Source organism: Aquarana catesbeiana, linkage group LG01 (genome assembly GCF_042186555.1).
Source record: "Aquarana catesbeiana isolate 2022-GZ linkage group LG01, ASM4218655v1, whole genome shotgun sequence".
Lineage (NCBI taxonomy): Eukaryota > Metazoa > Chordata > Amphibia > Anura > Ranidae > Aquarana > Aquarana catesbeiana.
Genome location: NC_133324.1, coordinates 95536690 through 95559206, shown reverse-complemented (window position 1 = coordinate 95559206; position 22517 = coordinate 95536690). Strand labels below are relative to the sequence as shown.

The window sequence follows — 22517 nt, the reverse complement described above, 5'->3', positions numbered from 1 at the left end:
TTTTTCCCCACAAATAGAGCTTTTTTTTGGTGGTATTTGATCACCTCTGCGGTTTTTATTTTTTGCACTATAAACAAAAAAAGACCAACAATTTTAATTTAATAATAAAGATCCAAAAAAAGAAAAAAAATATCTTCATCAGTTTAGGCCAATATGTATTTTTATAAAGTGGGTAAGTGTGGCGCTAAGAAAATTAAATATCTATATGTGCGTTATTGAGCAAAGCCTGACAGAATGGACATCTGAAAGGCGATATGCGCAATAAAGTGTATTAATGAAACATGAAATCGATCGTGTATGGCCTATTGACTAGGCACTAATAGAGGTAGGTAATGCTAAGTGTTAATGGACGCAATCTACGTAATTAGAGTGTAAAACACAAAAGGACCGTGTATAAATTGTTAGTTGACACTAGCAGAAGTGAGTCCCTGTGAGATAGTGATAAAAATAAAAAAGAGGTATATATGAATCCTAAATAACTCGCTACAGATCTCAAATTATGAGAATGTGCAGTTATAAAAATGAAAAAAACGTGAAAAACTAGTGAGCTACCCAGGACATCTTGAAGGTGCAGTGACACAAATACATAATACAAACATCAAGTGAAAAGGTACAACACATTAACAACATGAACTGCTGTAAAAGCTAAAAGTCCGTCATGAACTCATAGGTAACTGCCATAACTAAAAGTCCAACATAAATACGTGAGTAGGTGTCTAGGGATGTGAGGAACTCACATCTTGGACACCGGGTGTCGTTGAGACCAGAGAAGTTCGGTCGGTGAGTGTCGCAGTTTTCCCCTTCATCTTCAACTGCCGTGGAATCACCTCTCCTGCTCCATTCTAAGCTTGTCTGACTCCCTAGCCGCTGGCTGGGGAGTCCACCATTGCTGGTAAGGGTATTTTTGCCTATCCCTTTCACATATAAGTTGGATACCCTATCCTGTGGATGCCATTCCCGGATTCAAGGGCCGGTTATTGTTGATAGTTTTAGCTACATCCCTAGACGCCTACCCACATATTTATGTTGGACTTTTAGTTATGGCAGTTACCTATGAGTTCATGACGGACTTTTAGCTTTTACAGCAGTTCATGTTGTTAATGTGTTGTACCTTTTCACTTGATGTTTGTATTATGTATTTGTGTCACTGCACCTTCAAGATGTCCTGGGTAGCTCACTAGTTTTTCACGTTTTTTTCATTTTTATAACTGCACATTCTCATAATTTGAGATCTGTAGCGAGTTATTTAGGATTCATATATACCTCATTTTATTTTTATCACTATCTCACAGGGACTCACTTCTGCTAGTGTCAACTAACAATTTATACACGGTCCTTTTGTGTTTTACACTCTAATTACGTAGATTGCTTCCATTACCATTTAGCATTACCTACCTCTATTAGTGCCTAGTCAATAGGACATACACGATCGATTTAATGTTTCATTAATACACTTTATTGCGCATATCGCCTTTCAGATGTACATTCTGTCAGGCTTTGCTCAATAACGCACATATAGATATTTAATTTTCTTAGCGCCACATTTACCCACTTTATATCTTCGCCGCAATTTGTCTGATTGTTGTGTTGGCTGCTCTCCTTAATTTTTTTTTGGTTGGCGCATTATTAATTCAGATTTTTTGGTTTCAATATGTATTTTTCTACATATTTTTTGATAAAAAGAAAAACTGCAATAAGAGTATATTGTTTGGTTTGCGCAAAAGTTATAGCGTGTACAAAATAGGGGATATATTATGGTCATTTTTTTATTATTTTTTTTTTTTACTAGTAATGTTGGTGATCTGCGATTTTTAGAGGGACTGCGACATTGCGATGGACAGATCGGATACCTTTGACACTTTTTTGGGACCATTGACATTTATACAGCGATCAGAGCTAAGAATAGCCACTGATTACTGTATAAATGTCACTGGCAGGGAAGGGGTTAACTCTAGGGGGCGATCAAGGGGTTAAGTGTTTCCTAGGGAGGTGTTTCTAACTGTGGGGGGGAGTGTACTTACTCGAGGAGGCGAGAGATCTCTATTCCTGATCACTAGGAACAGCAGATCTCTCTCTACTCCCCTGTCAGAACGGGGGTATCTTTTTTTTCACATACACAGATCCCCGTTCTGGATCTCAGTGGAGCGGTTGCGGGTGGCTGGCAGACATTGCGTGCCCCCTATAGCTTCTTAAAGTGGCCGACGTACAATGACAGGGATTTGCGCAGCCATGCCAACCTACTGCAGTACAACTGCAGCGGCGGGTCGGCAAGTAGTTAAAGCAACATTAAAGATTCAGTTATTTCTTTTATTATTAAAATACAAACACTGTATACTAACCTGCTCTGTGCAATGGTTTTGTCCAGAGCAGCCCTGATCCGCTTTCCTCTGGGGTCGCCGGCTGGCACTCCAGGCTACTCCTTTTCTGCAAGTACCCCCATGGAAAGCCACTTTCCATGGGGGCACCTGTGCATGCTCGCTCCCGAGCCATCCTGCCTGCGTCTATTGACACATAGCGGGCGGCTCAGCCCCGCTCGCCACAGCATTTAATTGACAGCAGCAGGAGCCAATGGCACTTGCTGCTATCAATCTACCCAGGAAAGAGGGAGACAGCGATTAGAGCTGCTGCTCTTGTGCACATCGATTGATCGGATCGGGCTCAGGTAAGTGCAAGGGAGGTGGGGGTGGGGGGGTTGTGGGGGTGTTATTTTGCAGCACAGAAGTTTTTTCACCTTTATGCATAGAATGGTACAGCAGTTACATAGCAGGAAAGTGAAGTTTTGGGGCAACTAATGCTTTAAGTACCAAGGGAGAATTCTCAGAGACTGAAAATTCAACTCCACCAAAAATAAATTTTGGTTTGGTGTGATGCAGGCAGATTGGTCACCCACAGGGTGGTACTATGGAGAATCGATTAAATGCTTTGACATCTGAGAAATGTGTAAGAATTAAGTGATTTAGATTGCCAACAGCCAGACTTTACTGTTATATTTTGGGTTGAGGAGCTCACAGATAATATTTTTGAAAAAGGTGCTCTACACAAGTAGAATCACGAAGAAGTGTAGTATTAATGTCTGATTCATCAGCTACAAGCCAAGCACCTGCGTACACAAACACTTGGACGCAGAAATGGACAGCATGCTCGGTATTCTGCATTATTTGCCGTTTGAAGATAAAAGGATTGCTCAGGGATCACGCCATCAAAAGGCACGACATTCCAATGTTATACCAAACAACAAGTCAGCAACATGCCTTGGAGGAAGGGAGGCGTGCTACAATCGCTTGGAAACGTTTGTTCCTTCTAAAATAACTCTCCTGTACTTCAAAGAATCAACTTAGACAGGACAGACAGATCATGTGGACGCTGAAGGAAAGGGCCGTTTATGTGTGGCAGCACGAAAGCAGATGGAAACTCAGGTCCTCAAGTGAACTATGCAAGTGAGCCTGTCATGATCAGTTATTGCTTTAATAAATGAATTTTAAACAAATTAAAAAATGAGAAAGATCACGGTAGGCTAACACATATTACCTTTCAACTATATTAAGAATCATTCCACAATTTCTGAAGGTCAGGGCATTTTCTTTTCATCTCTCATGTCCCCTTAGACCAAAGAACTCTTGCAAGCGTTATCCTCTTAGAGTAAGAGCTCATTTATACTTGCTTCAAAATGTGGCACTGACACACTTTTTTAAAGCACTCTGCATGCTAATCAAAGCCCTCGTCACTAAATAAAATGGTAAGCTTACAGTCCTGTTTACATGTTGTGTTTGCTTTGCTTCAAAAATGATATCCCATGTTGCTTTCTTGGTGCTTCAAATCGTTTTCAAAGCCTCCATAGAAGTCTTGCTTACAGCACCTGAAGCTTTTGAGAGGCTTTTATTTAGCTTAAGCTTGGCTTTGTAGATATTGCAGGTATGAGATATCCCAGGATGCATTGCCAAACCATCAAGCCAACCAGAAAGACATCATCAGCAGTCACTTCCGGTTCACGTGTATATATTCTGGAAGTGTCTGGTGCAGACGACAAATCTGGTGTGCAGCGTGGCGTAGCAAGAAGGTGAGCGGGGTCCAGACTGGAGCTGAGCAACTAGCAGATGGCACACGTGGTATGCAACATGGGAACGCTATAGCAGAAGGTGCGTGAGGACCAGAGAGAGAGGGGGCTGAGTGGAAGAGGAACAGCAGTGCTGGGGGACCGGAGCAGGAGAAACTAGCAATGTCACACTTGGTGTTCAGCATGGGGGTAATACAGCAGGAGGTGAGTCGGAATCAGAGAGAGACTAGGATTACTACCCCCTACTTATTGGGGGTTACTACTGAGAGGGGCATCAGCAGAGCTGGGGGTACTACTGAGCAGGGGATCTGCAGAATGAGGGTACCAATGAGCTGGGGATCTGCTGAACAGAGATACTAATGAGCTGGGGATCTGCTAAACTGGGAGTTCTACTGGGCCCCTTTAAAACAAATAAAAAATTCACACACACACACACAGGGCATTTGCCAAGCTTAAAAAAAAAAAAAAAAAAAGCATCACCAAATAATTATCGAAGCATCACAGAAGCATAAAAAAAAACATCAAAAGAGCATGCTGAAGCACTAGTGTAGTGTATAAATGTGTATTAAAGTCGAAGCAAGTGTAAATAAGCCCTTAAATACAGTAATTTATAAAGGGTCTATACTGTAAAAAAACACATTTTTTAAAAAAAGAGGGAAGGTTTAGAACCCTGTACCCTACATATGCATCATAAAATGGCCAACGTCTCCATATGTGGTCAACAGATTTTTTTTTGTTATGGCTCTGCAGACAAACAGTAAAAATGAAAGAAGTCAAAGTATTTACTACTGAGATATCTGATGTGTACTCACCAATGGTGCCACCAAGTGCCAAAGCTCCAGACATTTGGGCTAACAATTCAGGGTTTGGATTAAGTGCACCAAATGTAGCCGCAATGCCACCAGCAACTCCAATCATACCCAGAGTGTTACCAAGACGAGCAGTGCCTTGGGTGGAGAGTCCGGCAAGGGCGCCAACACAGCAAAGTCCAGAGCCCAGGTACATCATCTGAAACAGAATAACTATCAGTTACCATTGCGCCTCTCAAATTATGCTGAAGCATTTGTAAAATTAGGCCCCATGCACACAGGGCGTTTTCCCAGCTCTACTAAATACCACACACCACTTTAAAATCTCATATCTTAGTGCTGACACACCTCTCGTATAGCTAAGAGACGCTGCTACTACCAGTTGGCTGATCTGAACTCAAAGTAAACATTTGCGATCTTACAGAGAAGTTCTAGAAATGTTGCTTGTGCCTAAACAGTACCCTAACAAATGTACCCTTTGCCTGGAATTCTTCCTGAAAAATAATGTACTTCCTATCATGCAATTGTGCCTAGGCACTTCTGAGCCTTAGGTCACATATATTTAAATCTGTCTAATCTTCTAATATCACAATTTTCAAAGTGAGTTTTGGTGATTTCATTGATGTGCTGCTCACTGTCATCTTGCTGGAGAGAGAGTTGTACCTGAGAACCTGGATTGCAAGGATCAACCTGGTTGAATTATTCTGTGGACTGGTACTTTTTGAATCTCTCATGCTACCGCTTTAATATTCCCCAACCAATCATCAAATCACCAGTCATCAGGGGAGCAGCTCCGATATGAAGCAGCATAGTTCTTCTACATAAGGACACGATGCAGAACAAGGCATCGTAATTCAGTTATAGGGAGACCAAAAGCAACACTGGTGACTAGTCCTATGCCCTCAAAACTACCTTTTTCTGAGCACAGTTGCATAATTCAAGTTCTCTAACTCTTTACTTGTCCATTTTTCATGTGTTGTCATTATTTTGTTCACACTTGTGTCACACAAAAGGAAAGTTCGGATTGAACTTGAAAGTCACCTGCATAATCCCCATATAAATGTAGTAAAGCTGACAAGTTATTGGCAAATTTTGTGGACTTCACAGATCAAAATCTGATCTAGTGTGGTCAGCTGCATTTTGGACATGAAATACCTTTTAACATTTTTTCACTTGTTACAGTAATGTTACAATGTACTGAATCTTAAACATTTTATTAGTTCCATAAAAACACACTATTAAAACTTGCCTGATCTGTGTTCAGTCCTGGGCTACACTACAGAAGATCAGGCCATCTATTTAGCAGTATTTATGTTGTTCAATATAAAATTTGGCAACAAAGAAAATAAATTATAACTAAAAAAGCTGGCCCCTGCTCTCAGCATTGTGTTCAGCAAATCCTCTATAGAGCAGTGAATGATTACTGTGCAAAAAGTACATTTCACCAAATATCTCATTTCAGAGATGTTATGGATTGCAACATACCTCACTGTAAGTTATTTAGCTCTGCTTTACTAAGCTTTTGGGTTTGTTTTTCTGAAGCCTAATAACCATTTTTTTCTGTTATAACAAAAACTCTGATGGCGGGGGCGGGGGGGGGGGGGGGGGGGGTAATAACTAGCAGTCAGCGCTTTTTAAAGAGTAATGCCCCGTACACACGGTCGGATTTTGTGTGATAGGACCTTGTTGTCGGCAATTCCGACCGTGTGCGGGCTCCATCACACATTTTCCATCGGATTTTCCGACACACAAAGTTTGAGAGCTTGCTATAAAATTTTCCGACAACAAAATCCATTGTCGGAATTTCCGATCGTGTGTACACAAATCCGAAGCACAAAGTGCCACGCATGCTTAGAATAAATAAAGAGATGAAAGCTATTGGCTACTGCCCCATTTATAGTCCCGACGTATGTGTTTTATGTCACCGCGTTCAGAATGATCGGATTTTCAGACAACTTTGCGTGACCGTGTGCATGCAAGACAAGTTTGAGCCAACATCCGTTGGAAAAAATCCTAGGGTTTTGTTGTCGGAATGTCCAATCAATGTCCGACCGTGTGTACGGGGCAATACTCTTGTCTAAATAGACATACAGTGGTGGACACATGAACACAGAATTTAGGAGCCAGCCATTGAAATTTACTAGACTGCTCTAGAATTTCTCCAGGTCTAGTATTGTGGAAGTCTGGTGTGTTTGGCATCAATGTGTAGTAGCTCTGCCCAAGCATCACCCTTTTAAAATGTGTACATGTACCCCTGCTGAAGTTTTATGCTGAGACCAGGAACTAGGGAGATCCTGGTGCCACCAACAAGTCACAGAGCTCCTACTCAGGATAAGGTAGACACTAGTGAGGGGATATCATAATAATCTGGGTTGCAAGCATTAGATTTGCTTTAACAACGTCAGTACTAGCCTGTAATACCCTTCCATTACCAGGCCATTTTTCAGCTTGCAGTAGTACGATAGTCTGACTTACAATTACTTTGGTCTGCAACACTGTATGCAAATTATGACAATCCTGAATGATAAATAGACAAGAACAAATGTCATCTGCCCACCTGTTCGATAGAATATCCGGTGTGCAGGGCAGTGGCATATCCCCCAACAAACAATCCTCCAGGGAGCAGGTACAGGTAGTTGTATTCTGGAGGATCAGTTGGACGTTTGAACATGTCCAGCATTCTCTGTGTCACCAAGAAACCACCTGCAAAGGGAGAAAATGGAAAACTATGAGAGATGAAAGTGTACACAAACATTAACAATGAACTTCTTTTAATGTGTTCCCTTCTGGTTTGCCAATGATATTGAAAGTGTTTCGTTTTGATGAATGCAAAAAAATACCTGTTGATCATGTCAAAAATTCAGAGAAGTCCTGTCTCTTGTGCACACTTCCCATGTAATCTCTAAACTTGCAGGGCTTATTTTATTCAATAAAACATGGGGAAAAGTACATGTATAGAAGAAATTATCTACTTACATTTTTATTTTGCTATGCCTTGCATACACATTCACCTAATGCTAACTGAATCTGCCAAAATAGAACATGTTAGACCGACAATGTATTAGCCACTTTTCTGTTATAGCATTTGTGAAGTATGTTTAAAGTGTTTCTAAAGGCACAAAGGTTATTTCTGCATTAAGGTAAAAAGTCTCATCTCAATCCAGTGCTGTGCTCAAGAGCAGCAGCACTGCTCTTTCTCTCATACAGACACAGACAGCAGAGGAAGCCATTGGCTGCTGCAGCTGTCAAACAAATCCTGTGAGCAGAGACGGGGGGGGGGGGGGGGGGGGGTCCACTCAGGAGCGAGTCACACATCTGCCCCCATAGCAAACAGCTTGCTTTGGTGGCAGACACAGAAGTGCAAGAGCAGGCAGCCCCGGCAGGGGACCCCAGAAGAGGTGGTTCAGGGCTGCTCTGTGCAATACCATTACACAGAGCAGGTATGTATTACATGTTTATTATTTTCATTTAAGAAAAATGTATACCTTCACAACCACTTTAAATAGGACTGCACAGTCCAATAGGCACCAGAGTTTGAATATGCTGCCCAATGCACTTCATTCTCTTAATGACCTGATCAGACACATCACCCTCTCTTAATTTGGGAAGAGAACCAAACCAACTTTTTTATGAAAAGTAGTAAGTGGAAAAAAGCATGATGTTCACACCACAGAGCGGTAGCATTCAGGCCTGAAAACAATTAAAATGCCTTTTTTCAGCAACCAGGATTTCTGCAACGTAAATGCCACAGAGAGTGCAACAGGCCAATTAATTACAGTGCTCAACCAAACCCTGCTCCAATTCTACTAACTACAGAGATACCTAGAGCAGCTTGAAAAACACTTGCCAATGGCTCAGAAGTTATGTTATTATTGTGGACATGCTCAGGGAAGCTGCTCGTAGCGCAAGGATAAATATGTTCTGTAGAAGAAATCCAAAAGGCGAGATAGTTTAGAAAGACACTATACGGGGGCTTATAGACTTTAAATAACACCATGATAGGAGAGAGCTATAGAGCTACAGTGCCTTAAAAAAGTATTCATACCCCTTGAAATTTTCCACATTTTGTCATGTTACAACCAAAAATGTAAATGTATTTTATTGGGATTTTATGTGATAGACCAACACAAAGTGGCACATAATTGTGAAGTGGAAGGAAAATGATAAATGGTTTTCAATTTTTTTTTACAAATAAATATGTGAAATGTGTGGCGTGCATTTGAATTAAGCCTCCTTTATTCTGATACCCCTAACTAAAATCTAGTGGAACCAGTTGCCTTCAGAAGTCACCTAATTAGTAAGTAGAGTCCACCTGTGTGTAATTTAAGCTCAGTATAAATACAGCTGTTCTGTGAAGCCCTCAGATGTTTGTTAGAAAACCTTAGTGAACAAAGAGCATCATGAAGGCCAATGAGCACACCAGACAGGTCAGGGATAAAGTTGTGGAGAAGTTTAAAGCAGGGTTAGGTTATAAAAAATATTTCAAGCTTTTCTCATTTCACAGAGCACTGTTCAATCCATCATCCGAAAATGGAAAGAGTATGGCACAACTGCAAACCTGTGGAAGAAGGTGCTCTGATCAGATGAGACCAAAATGTAACTTTCTGGCCTAAAAGCAAAATGCGATGTGTGGCGGAAAACTAACACTGCACATCACCCTGAACACACCATCCCCACCGTGAAACATGATGGTGGCAGCATCATGTTGTGGAGATGCTTTTTTTCAGCAGGGACAGGGACGCTGGTCAGAGTTGATGGGAAGATGGATGAAGCCAAATACAGGGCAATCTTAGAAGAAAACCTGTTATGCCCTGTACACGCAGTCGGATTTTCCGATGGAAAAAGTGCAATCGGATTGTGTTGTTGGAAATTCCGATCGTGTGTGGGCTCCATCAGACCTTTTCCGTCGGAATTTCCGACACACAAAGTTTGAAAGCAGGATATAAAATTTTCCAACAACAAAATCAGATCGTTTAAATTCCGATCGTGTGTACACAAATCCGACGCACTTAGTGCCACCCATGCTCAGAATTAAGAGACGAAAGCTATTGGCTACTGCCCCGTTTATAGTCCCGACGTACGTGTTTTACGTCACCGCGTTCAGAACGATCGGATTTTCTGACAACTTTGTGCGACCGTGTGTATGGATTTTGTTGTCGGAATGTCCGATCAATGTCCGATCGTGTGTACAGGGCATAAGAGTCTGCAAAAGACTTGCCTGGGGTGGAGGTTCACCTTCCAGCAGGACAACGACCCTAAACATACAGCCAGAGCTACAATGGAATAGCTTAGAATGATCAAAGCATATTCATGTGTTAGAATGGCTCAAAGTCCAGACCTAAATCCAATTGAGAATCTGTGACAAGACTTGAAAATTGCTGTTCACAGACGCTCTCCATCCAATCCGACAGAGTTTGAGCCATTTTGCAAAGAAGAATGGGCTAAAATGTCACTCTCTAGATGTGCAAAGCTGCTAGAGATATCCCCAAAAAAACTTGCAGCTGTAATTACAGCAAAAAGTGGTTCAGGGGGGCTGAATACAAATGCACCCCACACTTTTCACATATTTGTAAAAAAAAATTGAAAAACATTTCTCATTTTCCTTCCAGTTCACAATTATGTGCCACTTTGTTTTGCTCTATCACATAAAATCCCAATAAAATACGTTTACGTGTTTGGTTGTAACATGACAAAATGTAGAAAACTTCAAGGGGTTCGAAAACTTTTTCAAGGCACTGTATGGTAATGCCTTGCTGAAATATAACCTCTAATGTAAGTGAAATATAAGGAAAGTGCACAATGCTGGAATCTCACTAATGTCATAGTTCAAGACAATCGCTTTGATGGTGCAGGAATAAGTGGAGGAAATGACAAAGCAGCAGCATTTGTAAAGGTTAAATTAAAACCATTTCTTCCCATAAGTCTACACCCATTTAAACTGGGCCATGAAGTCTTAACTGAGCATAATACAAATACAGTGAGGAGCTATGCTCTGTTCTATTTACTTTAGCTCTATTATATTATTGGACTTGAAATGGCATGGCGTGTGAGTGCATGTGGTGCCAGATGTAAGCCTGGTTACAATAAGAAAAGTACAAGACTGGCACAAGACATTCCGTCTGAGTAGCAAGTTCAACAGTCAGAGTGTAATGAACAGTACTTGTGTGTGACAGAGGCACAGCAATCCCAGGAGTTAAAACACCTACATAATCTTTTAAACTACTTAGGTATAAAAAGGTAGGTAAGGGGTGGTGAATTCATCAAACACATAGGATTCATTCACATGGGGGGGGGGGGGGGGGGGGGGGTGGAGAAATGCTGTACATTCTTGAAGAGACATTTTGTTTATGTGTCTGGAGTAGTGCACCGAGGAGCACAAAACCCCGTTAAAAATTAACGACAGGCACAGTAGACAGGCACAGTAGACAGGCACAGTAGACAGGCACAGTAGACAGGCACAGTATCTGCCTGAATCTTTACGCACATTCAAGTGTGTACCGGCGTACAGAGACAGATGAGTGTTCAGAGACCTGCTTATCTATAGGTGTATGCAAGTACAAGATGTGCCGAAAGATCTGTACAGACACTGCGTCTGTCTGACTCTCACTGATTTTTTAACAGGCTCCTGGGAGCAACTGTGCTCTACTGTGGGTGCAAACGTCTCTTCAAGGATGTGTAGGTCTATGTGCCTTTCTGAATGAACCCTTGGATAATTTATAATGGGGAATGAATATCACTGTACACCGTGGCACCTGCAGCAAATCACCAAGTTCTTTGTGCTACATAGTGACTGGATAAGGGTCAGTCACAAGGCTGATAGGTCAAGTTATCAGGTTCTCCTCCCAGCTTTGGTTTTCTTCATTCATTTTTACAGCGATCAGTTGGCTTCAGAACCCCAGTAACCAAATAGCAGGTGTTTCTAGGCTGGTAGAAACTGACTGGCACCCAACTTTAAGAGGAGATCTAGTCTGGGAAAAAAATGGCAAGTCAGCAGCTACAAATACTGCAGCTGATGACTTTTATTATAAGGACGACACTCACCTGCCCAGGCAAGCCGAATCGTCAATCGGCTTCAGGTGCCGGCACTGTAAATAAGGGCTTCACAGCCAGTTTTCTACTGCGCACGTGTGAGTCGCACTGCACTTTCTGCATGGTTCCACCAACTTCTAGGACAGAAGGCAGCAGGTGGGGGGGGAATCCTCACCGCTGCGATCTTACCCGGAAGTGGGAGCGGGTACCTGTCAAAACCAACGGCCTCATAGTTCATTTACAAGCCCTGCACCTCGTAAAAAGGCAGCCCCTATGCAGGTACGGGCTGAAAGCTGCAGGGCTTGTTTGCAGGAGTCTGGCATCACATCCCTGATCATAGGCGCAATGCTTTCCAGGCTCCTTAGGGGGAAAAATAATAAACTCACATTTTTTTGCTGCAAAAATATGTGCATTTATTATTTTTTCCAAAAGGTGAACTTATATTTTAATGTCCATAAACAAATCACAGATGCGCTTTACAGCTCAACATTTTATTTCATTTTGGATAGAAAGACAAAGGGACACAGGAAGTGATGGGAAGAGTCTCCAATGGGATTATCCACAATAACAATAACACAATGTAATTATAGTGGTGGTGGTGGATTAGAACTGCTGTCTGTTCCTTTGTCCTAATTTCTTTGTACAGGCATTGTATAGAAAGTGAGAAAAACTCTCTAATGGAGCCCCAGACAACAAACCTGACAAAATTAATAATTTCTCAATCTATCCAAAAGAAGGCTTAAAAGCCCAACTGAATGTTTCATTGAAATCAGCTAAATACATTCTGAGTGCATCAAAACAGGTGATCAAAGTCTTATGCCACGTACACACGAGCGAACTTGACGGCAGACTTTGTCCGGCGGACTTTGACGGACTTTCCGAATTAAAGGACTTGCCTACACACGATCAACCAAAGTCCGTTGGATTCGTACGTGATGACGTACGACTGGACAAAAATAAGGAAGTTCATAGCCAGTAGCCAATAGCTGCCCCGGCGTCGGTTTTAGTCCGTCGTACTAGCATACAGACGAGCGGACTTTTTGACCGGACTCGAGTCCGTCGGAAAGATTTGAAACATGTTTCATTTCTAGAGCCGTCGAACTTTTGGGGAAAAAAAGTCAGCTGGAGCCCACACACAACTCAAATTGTCCGACGGACTCAGGTCCGCCGAACCAAGTATGCCGTAAAGTCCGCTCGTGTGTAAATGGCATTATAGTTTTTTTTTTTTTTTTTTATTCAGACAGTATCACCAGCCTAGAGTAGAAGCCCTCTCTCTGGAAACACAAGACTATCTGCAAGGAAGCAGTGGTCTCTCTACAGAGGTCTACCCCTCTGCTGAATCAAATCTGGAGCTCCCCAATGAGCAATAAGAGTGAGCTTTGCTGAGCTATAGGTCTGGCTCTGACGGGAGCATGGCGGACCACTGCAGAGAGACCATCATTGTTTTAATGCATCTGAAAAGTATTTAGCCAGTTTAGATTCATTCGGGCTTCAAGGCACGCAAAACATTTGATACCAGATGTTACTTTTAAAGTACGTTAACTATCTGGTTGGCCCTTGGGATTTTTTCAACCCTGTTGTAAACAAAGCAGATTTTATACCAAACAATATTATCAGCAAAAAAATGGATGGTTTGCTAAAGCAAAGAGGGTCCAGCCATAAAATAGCACAACAGACTCCAGCTCTGGATCTTTCTTGGTTGCTGCAGTGGCATAACATTGCCGCCATATCTCTGATATGTTAATCATTTCACATGTCCTTGGCTTATATATAAGTCTACTTTATCTACAGCATTGCTGAAAGGAAAACTTCAGCCAAGCATTTCCTTATTACACACTCCTGCTTTAGATTTACAAAATAGAGGAGCTTGGCTCTGCTTGTGACAACCATTTAGAGAATTACTTGCGCAAAGACAGTGAGTAAGGGAAAAGTAATACCCTGGCAAAAATAACACTTGGCACAATTAGCATCATATAATGACCATGCTGAAGAGATTATTGAAGAATTTCCATGAGGGTGCCAACAAAAATCATTTCTGCTCAAATCTGAGATTGAAGCGATACCCGCCCGTATCTACAGGGAGCGATCGCAGAAATTAATTGTCCAACTTCTTTGGGGCCTTAATATTTAGAGATGACCTCAATATTACAGTTGTCTGGTTACAATCCAAAATCCAGTATTTTACTGGTGAATATATCCATGTTTAAAGGGCCAGTTCATAAAAAGTTATAATTCACAAGTGAAGCCTGGCAGGATGAGTCAGCTGCTGACTTGCTGTATCTGTAGATTTCTGTATATCTTCTATAGCAGCGGTGCCCAATCTCCCCAGCACCAAAGACAGCCATCTCCCCAGCCAAACAGATACAAATAAAGATTTTTTTTTTACATTTCAATAACAGTATTTCAGAATAATAATAATAATAATAATACATTTTTGTACAATATTTTTTTTTTATAATATTTTTTTCAATAATAATAATAGATTGGCTGACCAATTATTACAATTATTATTATGGAAAAAAAAAAAATATATATATATATATATATATATATATATATATATATATATATATATATATATATATATATATATATATATATATATATATATATATATATATATATATATATATATATATTCTTATATTAACCACTTGACAACTGGGCACTTAAACCCCCTTCCTAACCAGACCAATTTTCAGCTTTTGGTGCTCTCACATTTTGAATGACAATTACTCAGTCATGCAACACTGTATCTTTATGAAATTTTTGTCCTTTTTTTCACACAAATAGAGCTTTCTTTTGGTGGTATTTAATCACTGCTGGTTTCTTTATTTTTTGCGCCGTAAAAGAAAAAAGACCGAAAAATCTGTAAAAAAAATACATTTTTCTTCATTTCTGTTATAATATTTTGCAAATTAGTAATTTTTCTTCATATATTTTGGCCAAAATTTATACCGTTACATATCTTTGGTAAAAAATAACCCAAATCGGTGGATATTATTTGGTCTTTTTGAAAGTTATAGAGTCCAAAAGCTATGGTGCGAATATCTGAAAATTGATCACACCTGAATTACTGACGGCCTATCTAATTTCTTGAGACCCTAACATGCCAGAAAAGTACAAATACTCCCCAAATGACCCCTTTTTGGAAAGAAGACATTCCAAGGTATTTAGAAAGATGCATGGTGAGTTTTTTGAAGTTGTAATTTTTTCCCACAATTCTTTGCAAAATCAAGGTTTTTTTTTTACTTTTTTTTTTTTCCACAAAATTGTCATATTAGCAGGTTATTTCTCACAGACCGCATATGCATACCACAAATTACACCCCAAAACACATTCTGCTATTACTCCCGAGTATGGTGATACCACATGTGTGAGACTTTTACACAGCGTGGCCACATACAGAGGCCCAACATGCAGGGGAGCACCTTCAGGCGTTCTGGAGCACCCAGGCCAATTCTGACATTTCTCTCCTACATGTAAAAATCATCATTTATTAGCTAGAAAATTACTTAGAACCCTAAAACATTATATATGTTTTTTTAGCAAAGACCCTAGAGAATACAATGGCGGTCGTTGCAACTTTTTATCTCGCACAGTATTTGCGCAGCAATTTTTTTAACGCGTTTTTTTTGGAAAAAAAACTGTTTTGTGCTTTACAAAAACCAAAATAATAAAGTTAGCCCAATGTTTTTGCATAATGTGAAAGATGAAGTTACGCCGAGTAAATAGATACCCAACATGTCACCCTTCAAAATTGCACGCGCTTGTGGAATGGCGCCAAACTTTGCTACTCAAAAATCCCCATAGGCGACGCTTTAAAATTTTTTACTGGTTACATGTTTTGAGTTACAGAGGAGGTCTAGGGCCAAAATTATTGCTCTCGCTCTACCGATCGCAGCGATACCTCACATGTGTGGTTTGAACACCGTTTTCATATGTGGGCGGGACTTACGTATGCGTTCGCTTCTGCATGCGAGCACACAGGGACAGGGGCGCTTTAAAAATTTTTTTTTTTTTTTATTGTTCATTTTACTTTATTTATTTTAGTTTGATGCTTTTTTCCAAAAAAAAAAAATTTTTGACCACTTTTATTTCTATTACAAGGAATATAAACATCCTTGTAATAGGAATATGGCATGACAGGTCCTCTTTACAGTGATATATGGGGTCAATAAGACCCCACATCTCACCTCTAGGCTGGGAAGCCTGAAATTAAAAAAAAAAAAAAAAAAAAAGATCCTGGCTTTGGTTGTAGCGGTGAGTCGGTAGAAGCACCGCAAGGCGGCGGGAAGGGGGGACGTCCCCTCTCGCCTCCCGTAAGAACGATCAAGCAGTGGAACAGCTGCTATGATTGTTCTCATGGTGTAGGGAATCGCCGGCTGAAAAAGCTGATATCTGAATGATGCCTGTAGCTGCACCCATCATTCAGATATCCCCGCACATAGTCAAGGACGTTGTATGACGGCCGGCGGGCGGGAAGTGGTTAAAACGCTTTTTTTTTTTTTAACACAAAGTTGTCCATTTATACAATATTTCTACCACATAACATGTACATACCAAAAATGACACCCCAAAATAGATTCGCCTACTCCTCCTGAGTACGGCGATACCACATGTGTGAGACTTCCACAGCCTGGCCACATACAGAGGGCGAGTACAGCTGAGCATGGCTCAGCATGGCAGGGTATGGCGGGGTATTGCGGAGTATGGCGGGGTATGGCAGGTTATTGCGGAGTATGGCGGGGTATGGCGGAGTATGGCGGGGTATGGCAGGGTATGGCGGAGTATGGCGGGGTATGGCGGAGTATGGCGGGGTATGGCGGAGTATGGCGGAGTATGGCGGGGTATGGCGGGGTATGGCAGAGTATGGCGGGGGCATGGCAGAGTATGGCGGGGGCATGGCAGAGTATGGCGGGGGCATGGCAGAGTATGGCGGGGGCATGGCAGAGTATGGCGGGGGCATGGCAGAGTATGGCGGGGGCATGGCAGAGTATGGCGGGGGGCATTGCAGAGTATGGCGGGGGGCATTGCAGAGTATGGCGGGGGCATTGCAGAGTATTGTGGGGGCATTGCAGAGTATTGCACAGCATTGCAGAGTATTGTGGGGGCATTGCAGAGTATTGCACAGCATTGCAGAGCATTGTGGGGGCATTGCAGAGTATTGCACAGCATTGCAGAGTATTGTGGGGGCATTGCAGAGTATTGTGAGGGTATTGTAGAGTATTGCACAGCATTGCAGAGTATTGTGGGGGCATTGCAGAGTATTGTGGGGGTATTGCAGAGTATTGTGGGGGTATTGCAGAGTATTGTGGGGGTATTGCAGAGTATTGTGGGGGTATTGCAGAGTATTGTGGGGGTACTGCAGAGTATTGCGGGAGTATTGCAGAGTATTGTGGGGGTAATGCAGAGTATTGCACAGCATTGCAATAGTGAGGGATGGCTGAGCATGGATGGATGGATGGATGGATGTCTCTGTGCAGCACTGTGGGCACTACACATACAGCCAACAGCGCTGCAGACATCCATCCGTCCCCCTCCCCGCTCACAGTGTACCGATCGGTACACAGGAGGGGAGGAGAGGAACCGGCGTCATCAGATGACGCCGGTCTGTTTACATGTGATCCCGCCGTCATTTGACGGCTCGATCACATGGTAAACGGCCACGATCAGCGGCCATTTACCGGGATCCGTGATGCGCCGGGTCCAGGATGTGTTCGGGTGCGCGCCCCAGGGGGCGCGCAAGAGGGGAATTCTGGGAGGACGTCATAGTACTTCCACCCAGAGTTATCCAACCGCCCTGCAGCCGTCATTCGGCTATGGGCCGGTTGGTAAGTGGTTAAAATTATAAATATGAAAAAAAATAAATCATGAAAAAAATTTATTATTTAAAAAACAAAAAAACAAAAAAAAAAACAAAACTATTTGCATCTGTTTGGCTGAGTTCAATTCAATATTATTAATAATATTAAATAGGCTAAACAAATACAAAGATTCTAAAATAAATATATATAATCTCTCTATATCGAAATGGAGATTCGTTAAGTAGCATTAAGCTGTATGTATGTGGAATATTCCTTTATCCCATTGTTTTGCAAATCTATGTACACTACAAACTGTATGATTGAATCGGTTCTGATATCGCGGTTTTACTAACATGACAGCTTATTAGTCTAAATAGGAAACCTTAATTTTGTTTGCAAATATTAAAAGATTCTAACTACCAGCAAGAATAAGTCCTTACATTTAAAGAGCACCGGTTATTTCAGATCCATCATGGCAGCGCCTGTTAGCGGGCATCCACTCACCTGCTGCCGCCACGTCCCTCACCTTGTTGTGTCACTGCCGCATCACCAGCCGTGAATAAAGTGAATGGGACTGTCGGTGAGTCAACAGCGGGTCAGAGGAGGAGCCACTGCAGGACAGAGATGACAGTTGCTCTTTAAAAATTATGATTTAAATCAAATCCACCCCGATATATCTATCTATCTATCTATATCTAAGATATATGACTAACATGTGCAGTTAGCTTCAATCCACCAGCTTTAATTTGCTTTGCCATACCCACCTGTAGAATATGGTCCTATTTTAGAGTAAAATAAAAACTTCAGCAACACAACCCTTAATTAGATGATATCTGTTATCAATTGTATGGCGAGATAGGCAAATTAAAGTCAATTTCTGACCAACCAACAGGGATTAACAGATAAATTGGCTGTACAATTTCGCAAGCCAAAAACGATGAATTACCTGCAATGTTGATGGAAGACACAAACGCTGCGAGCACAGCAAGGGCCTGAGCGGTGTTTGAAGGAAGGTAACCACCTCCCATGAGAGCAAGACCTCCAACAGCTGTCAGACCTAAAATTAAAAACACAGAAATAGGGCAAATGCTGAAAACTACAAATAAATTAAAGAAAATCAGTTCAGCAATGTATCTACGAAACCTTTGCTTAATTGCAGTTCTTTTCAAAGCTCAAAGTTAAGAGTTTGAAAAATATTGCATTCTGGGTAACGTAATGTGGTTAATAAATCAAATAATAGTATTCCGGATTTGAATTACTCTTTTCCCAATTTCACGTTTTCTCCACATTTATATGCAGACCAAGCTGTCCAGGCAAAAGTGAGAGTAATCCAAGGTATTAGTGTATAGTAATAAGCTATAAAAACAGTAAAAAGGCACAGCTTGGTTTCATCGGGGTATAAGAGTCAGATTATCCTGTGCATGAACAAGGGTAACGAAAGAGTAGCAAGGTGGTGCACATGCGCTGTGAAGAAACGCCCTAGGCCCCCCCGCCATTTCTTCATGACTGGCGGCTTCAGCGCACATGCGCAGGAGTGATGGCACGTGGCTCTGGCCAGTCACGGAGCCGGAGTCTGCGGCCCCAGAAGGAAGAGGGGGCGAACATGGATGCGGCCTGCAACGGGGATGGCGCGGGCTTCGTTTGCAGGTGTCACAGAATGTGCTGGTATGCGATGCATACCAGCACATTATGCTTTTAGTTTGCAGGGGCAAAGGAAGGAAGTAAAACCCAACAGGGTTTACTTCTTCTTTAAGCCTCAATATACTTGTAAGTGCAGCACGCTGGGTTTTATTTTAGCTCAGCCTATTGGTGAAATTGGAACTGAACTGAAAACAATGTGTTTGACTGCCAGTGCATTTCCTATTTTGTGACACACCGGAATGCTGCATGTAGCAGAGCGATTAGGGCCTAAAAGAAAGCTCTTCCCTGCAGCACATCATCCTCAGACACTGAGAACACTAGTTAGAAATAATAATCATCAATGGAGGGTAAGAGGAGTTACAGCAATCCTAAAAATGTAAGGAGCTCTATGATAGAAGACAACCTAATGGTACAGCCATTCACTAGATTACAGCAAACAGCCAAAAAAAAAAAAAAAAGCAAAAAGCCACTGTAAATGTTTAACAAGTGTTCGCTTTCCAACAAAGATTGTAATAATAAACACAATGCTTTTTTTTTTTTTTTTTTTTTTTTTTTTTACTCACAATGCTTTTTTAAATAAGAAAGCAGGGAAGACTTGAGTCTATAACTGTGGTTTATAAGTAGGCTCTGTTTCATACACCGTGTTCCTCGGCAGGAGGAGTGATCACCCCAGCAGGAAATACATTACTAAACCGTGGAGTGCTGGCTAATAAAGTGATTTTTAATGAACATGTTCAGAAAGAGTATTGCTAGTTCACAGTGGGGACCCGGCACATGTTGTGGCTGGATTGAAGAATAAGAGCAGAATAAAAAAGGAGGTGGATTGGGGCAGGGGGGTGTAAATCATAGCAGGGACAAAAAGTATGAGGGGCAAGAGCAGCAGTGACCGAGTGGTTAGCACCTCCGCCTAGCAGCACTAGGGTCGTTATTTCAAATCCCAACTATGGCATGACCTGCATGGAGTTTGCATCTTCTCTCTGTGCCTGCATGGGTTCCCTCCTCTGTTTTCGCCCATACTCCAAAGACCTGCTGGTAGGTTACCTGGCACCTGTCCAAATTAGCCCTAGTATGTGTATTGTCTAAAGCTTCTTCAAGGGCAAAATATTCCTGCCAACCAAAAGTCCTTATATGCTTGAATGAAGGTCAGGTAGCATGCAACAGAGGAAGACTTACACTGGGTGCTTCTTCAGAACGGTCTACACAGACCTAGAGACAAAATATATTCAAGCACACCACTTCCTCCTCTTTCTTCTACAGCTCCCAGAAAGCTCCGAAACCAGAGGACCTGGTAAAGAAAAGCCTTCTGCAGTAGTGGCAAAATGTCCCACAGAATTCTTATGGCATTCAAAAGACCGCTGCGCAAATACAGCGAGACATAAAATAGTGCAACAGCCACCATTTTATTCTCTAGGGTCTCTGCATATATATATATATATATATATATATATATATATATATATATATATATATATATATATATATATATATATATATATATATATATATATATATATATATATACACACACACACATACACACACACACACACACACACACACACACACACACATGCCATGACTGGCGGCTTCAGCACACATGCGCAGGAGTGGCGGCATGCGGCTCCGGACAGTCACAGAGCCGGAGTCCGTGGCCCCAGAAGGAAGAGGGGCCGAACATGGATGTAGCCTGCAACGGGGGGCAGTGTAGGCTTCGTTTATAGGTAAGTGTCACAGAATGTGCTAGTATGCGATGCATAGCAGCACATTATGCTTTTAGTTTCCAGGGGCAAAGGAAGTAAAACCCAACAGGGTTTACTTCTTCTTCAAGGGCAAAATATTCCTGCTAACCAATAGTCCTTATATGCTTGAATGCAGGTCAGGTAGCATGCAACAGAGGAAGACTTACACTGGGTGCTTCTTCAGAACGTTCTACACAGACCTAGAGACAAAATATATTCAAGCACACCACTTCCTTCTCTTTCTTTCTTTATCACCAATTCTCAGGCTTCAACATGCATTTTGCAAATGTAAGCAGCAAAAAAAATATTTATCCTGAGCAGTTAATGTTTAGTTAGGTTTTTTTTTTTTTGCTGGCTAGCTTTAAAGTTTGTCAGCAACTTTTTTTTGTATTGTTTTGTAAATTGGACCACCCATGTGCACCTTTCTTTTGTTTTTGTGGTTTTCAAACTGATCTAAAGCCATCCATAGATTACTTTCTTTCCTGCAACCACAGAATCCCTTCCGACAGCTATTGTGTTCTATTTGCCAGGGGGAGCGCAGGGAGCCGTCCCTGCCGGGAGAACACAGTGAATATTGCTAGCGACTAAAACCACTGGCAAGAATTGCATCCTAAAAACACAACATGCAGGAATTCGAACAGTCTATGGCAGGCTTTAGTGTTGATCATTGTTTCACTTTTTTGTATCTGGTGCACACACTAGAAGTCTTAAGCTGCTTTCCAAAGGCGGTGTCTGCACTTTGTCTGTTGCTGTACCATTAAAGTGTTACTAAACCCACAACAGTAAAATTCGTCTGCATATGCAGTAAAGCATGCTTGTTACACCCCACGTGGAACCTAAGGGGTTAATCATCTGCATTGTGTAAAAAAGCTTGTTGATGGATCCTGGCTTCACTGATCCTCCCCTTCTTCCACTGTCCACTGAGATTTTCCTGATAACAGAGTCTATGGAGTCAGGCTGCACATGCTCAGTTTGGTGTGTATTGCTAGAGAGGTTTTTTTTTTTTATCTTTGGAGAGTGCATGTGATCAGCACAGGGCCAATCAGCACTGTCCAGACAGAGGATTTCCTCCTACAAGCTTTAACCAGTGCTTGGCTTGGACACTGATAGAAGTCACAAGACTGCTAGATACCGCTGATGAGAAAAAGGTAGCAGTTTATATTTACTAATATAATTGCATTTCCATGTTCTGTGTACTGTGGCAGACCAGATATAGTGAATGCAGAGTCCTGGATTTAGTAACACTTTAAAGAGGGAAGGGCTGCCTCGGAGTTAGCCTCCTCTAGTTTGTGCATTGCTATAAGTGTCCCACAGTTGGGAAATGCCTTGCCATGTATTTCCAAATGCAAAAAAAAAAAATCTGTTTTTCTTTTCCGAGTAGTTAAAACAGTTTCAATTTTTGTTGGCGAGCCCGAAAGTGTGCCGGGACCCTGCATTT

General features: G+C 41.7%; 1 protein-coding gene across 1 annotated transcript in view; it reads right to left on the bottom strand.

The window, feature by feature from the left end:
- NNT (nicotinamide nucleotide transhydrogenase) overlaps positions 1–22517 on the bottom strand; it is a 188551-nt gene that overhangs the window by 99557 nt on the left and 66477 nt on the right. The window contains exons 12-14 of the mRNA XM_073622115.1: positions 18646–18756; positions 7421–7566; positions 4867–5062 (exon numbers count right to left, since the gene is read on the bottom strand). Coding sequence (XP_073478216.1) covers positions 4867–5062; positions 7421–7566; positions 18646–18756 — 453 coding nt within the window. The remainder of the gene's footprint in view (positions 1–4866; positions 5063–7420; positions 7567–18645; positions 18757–22517) is intronic.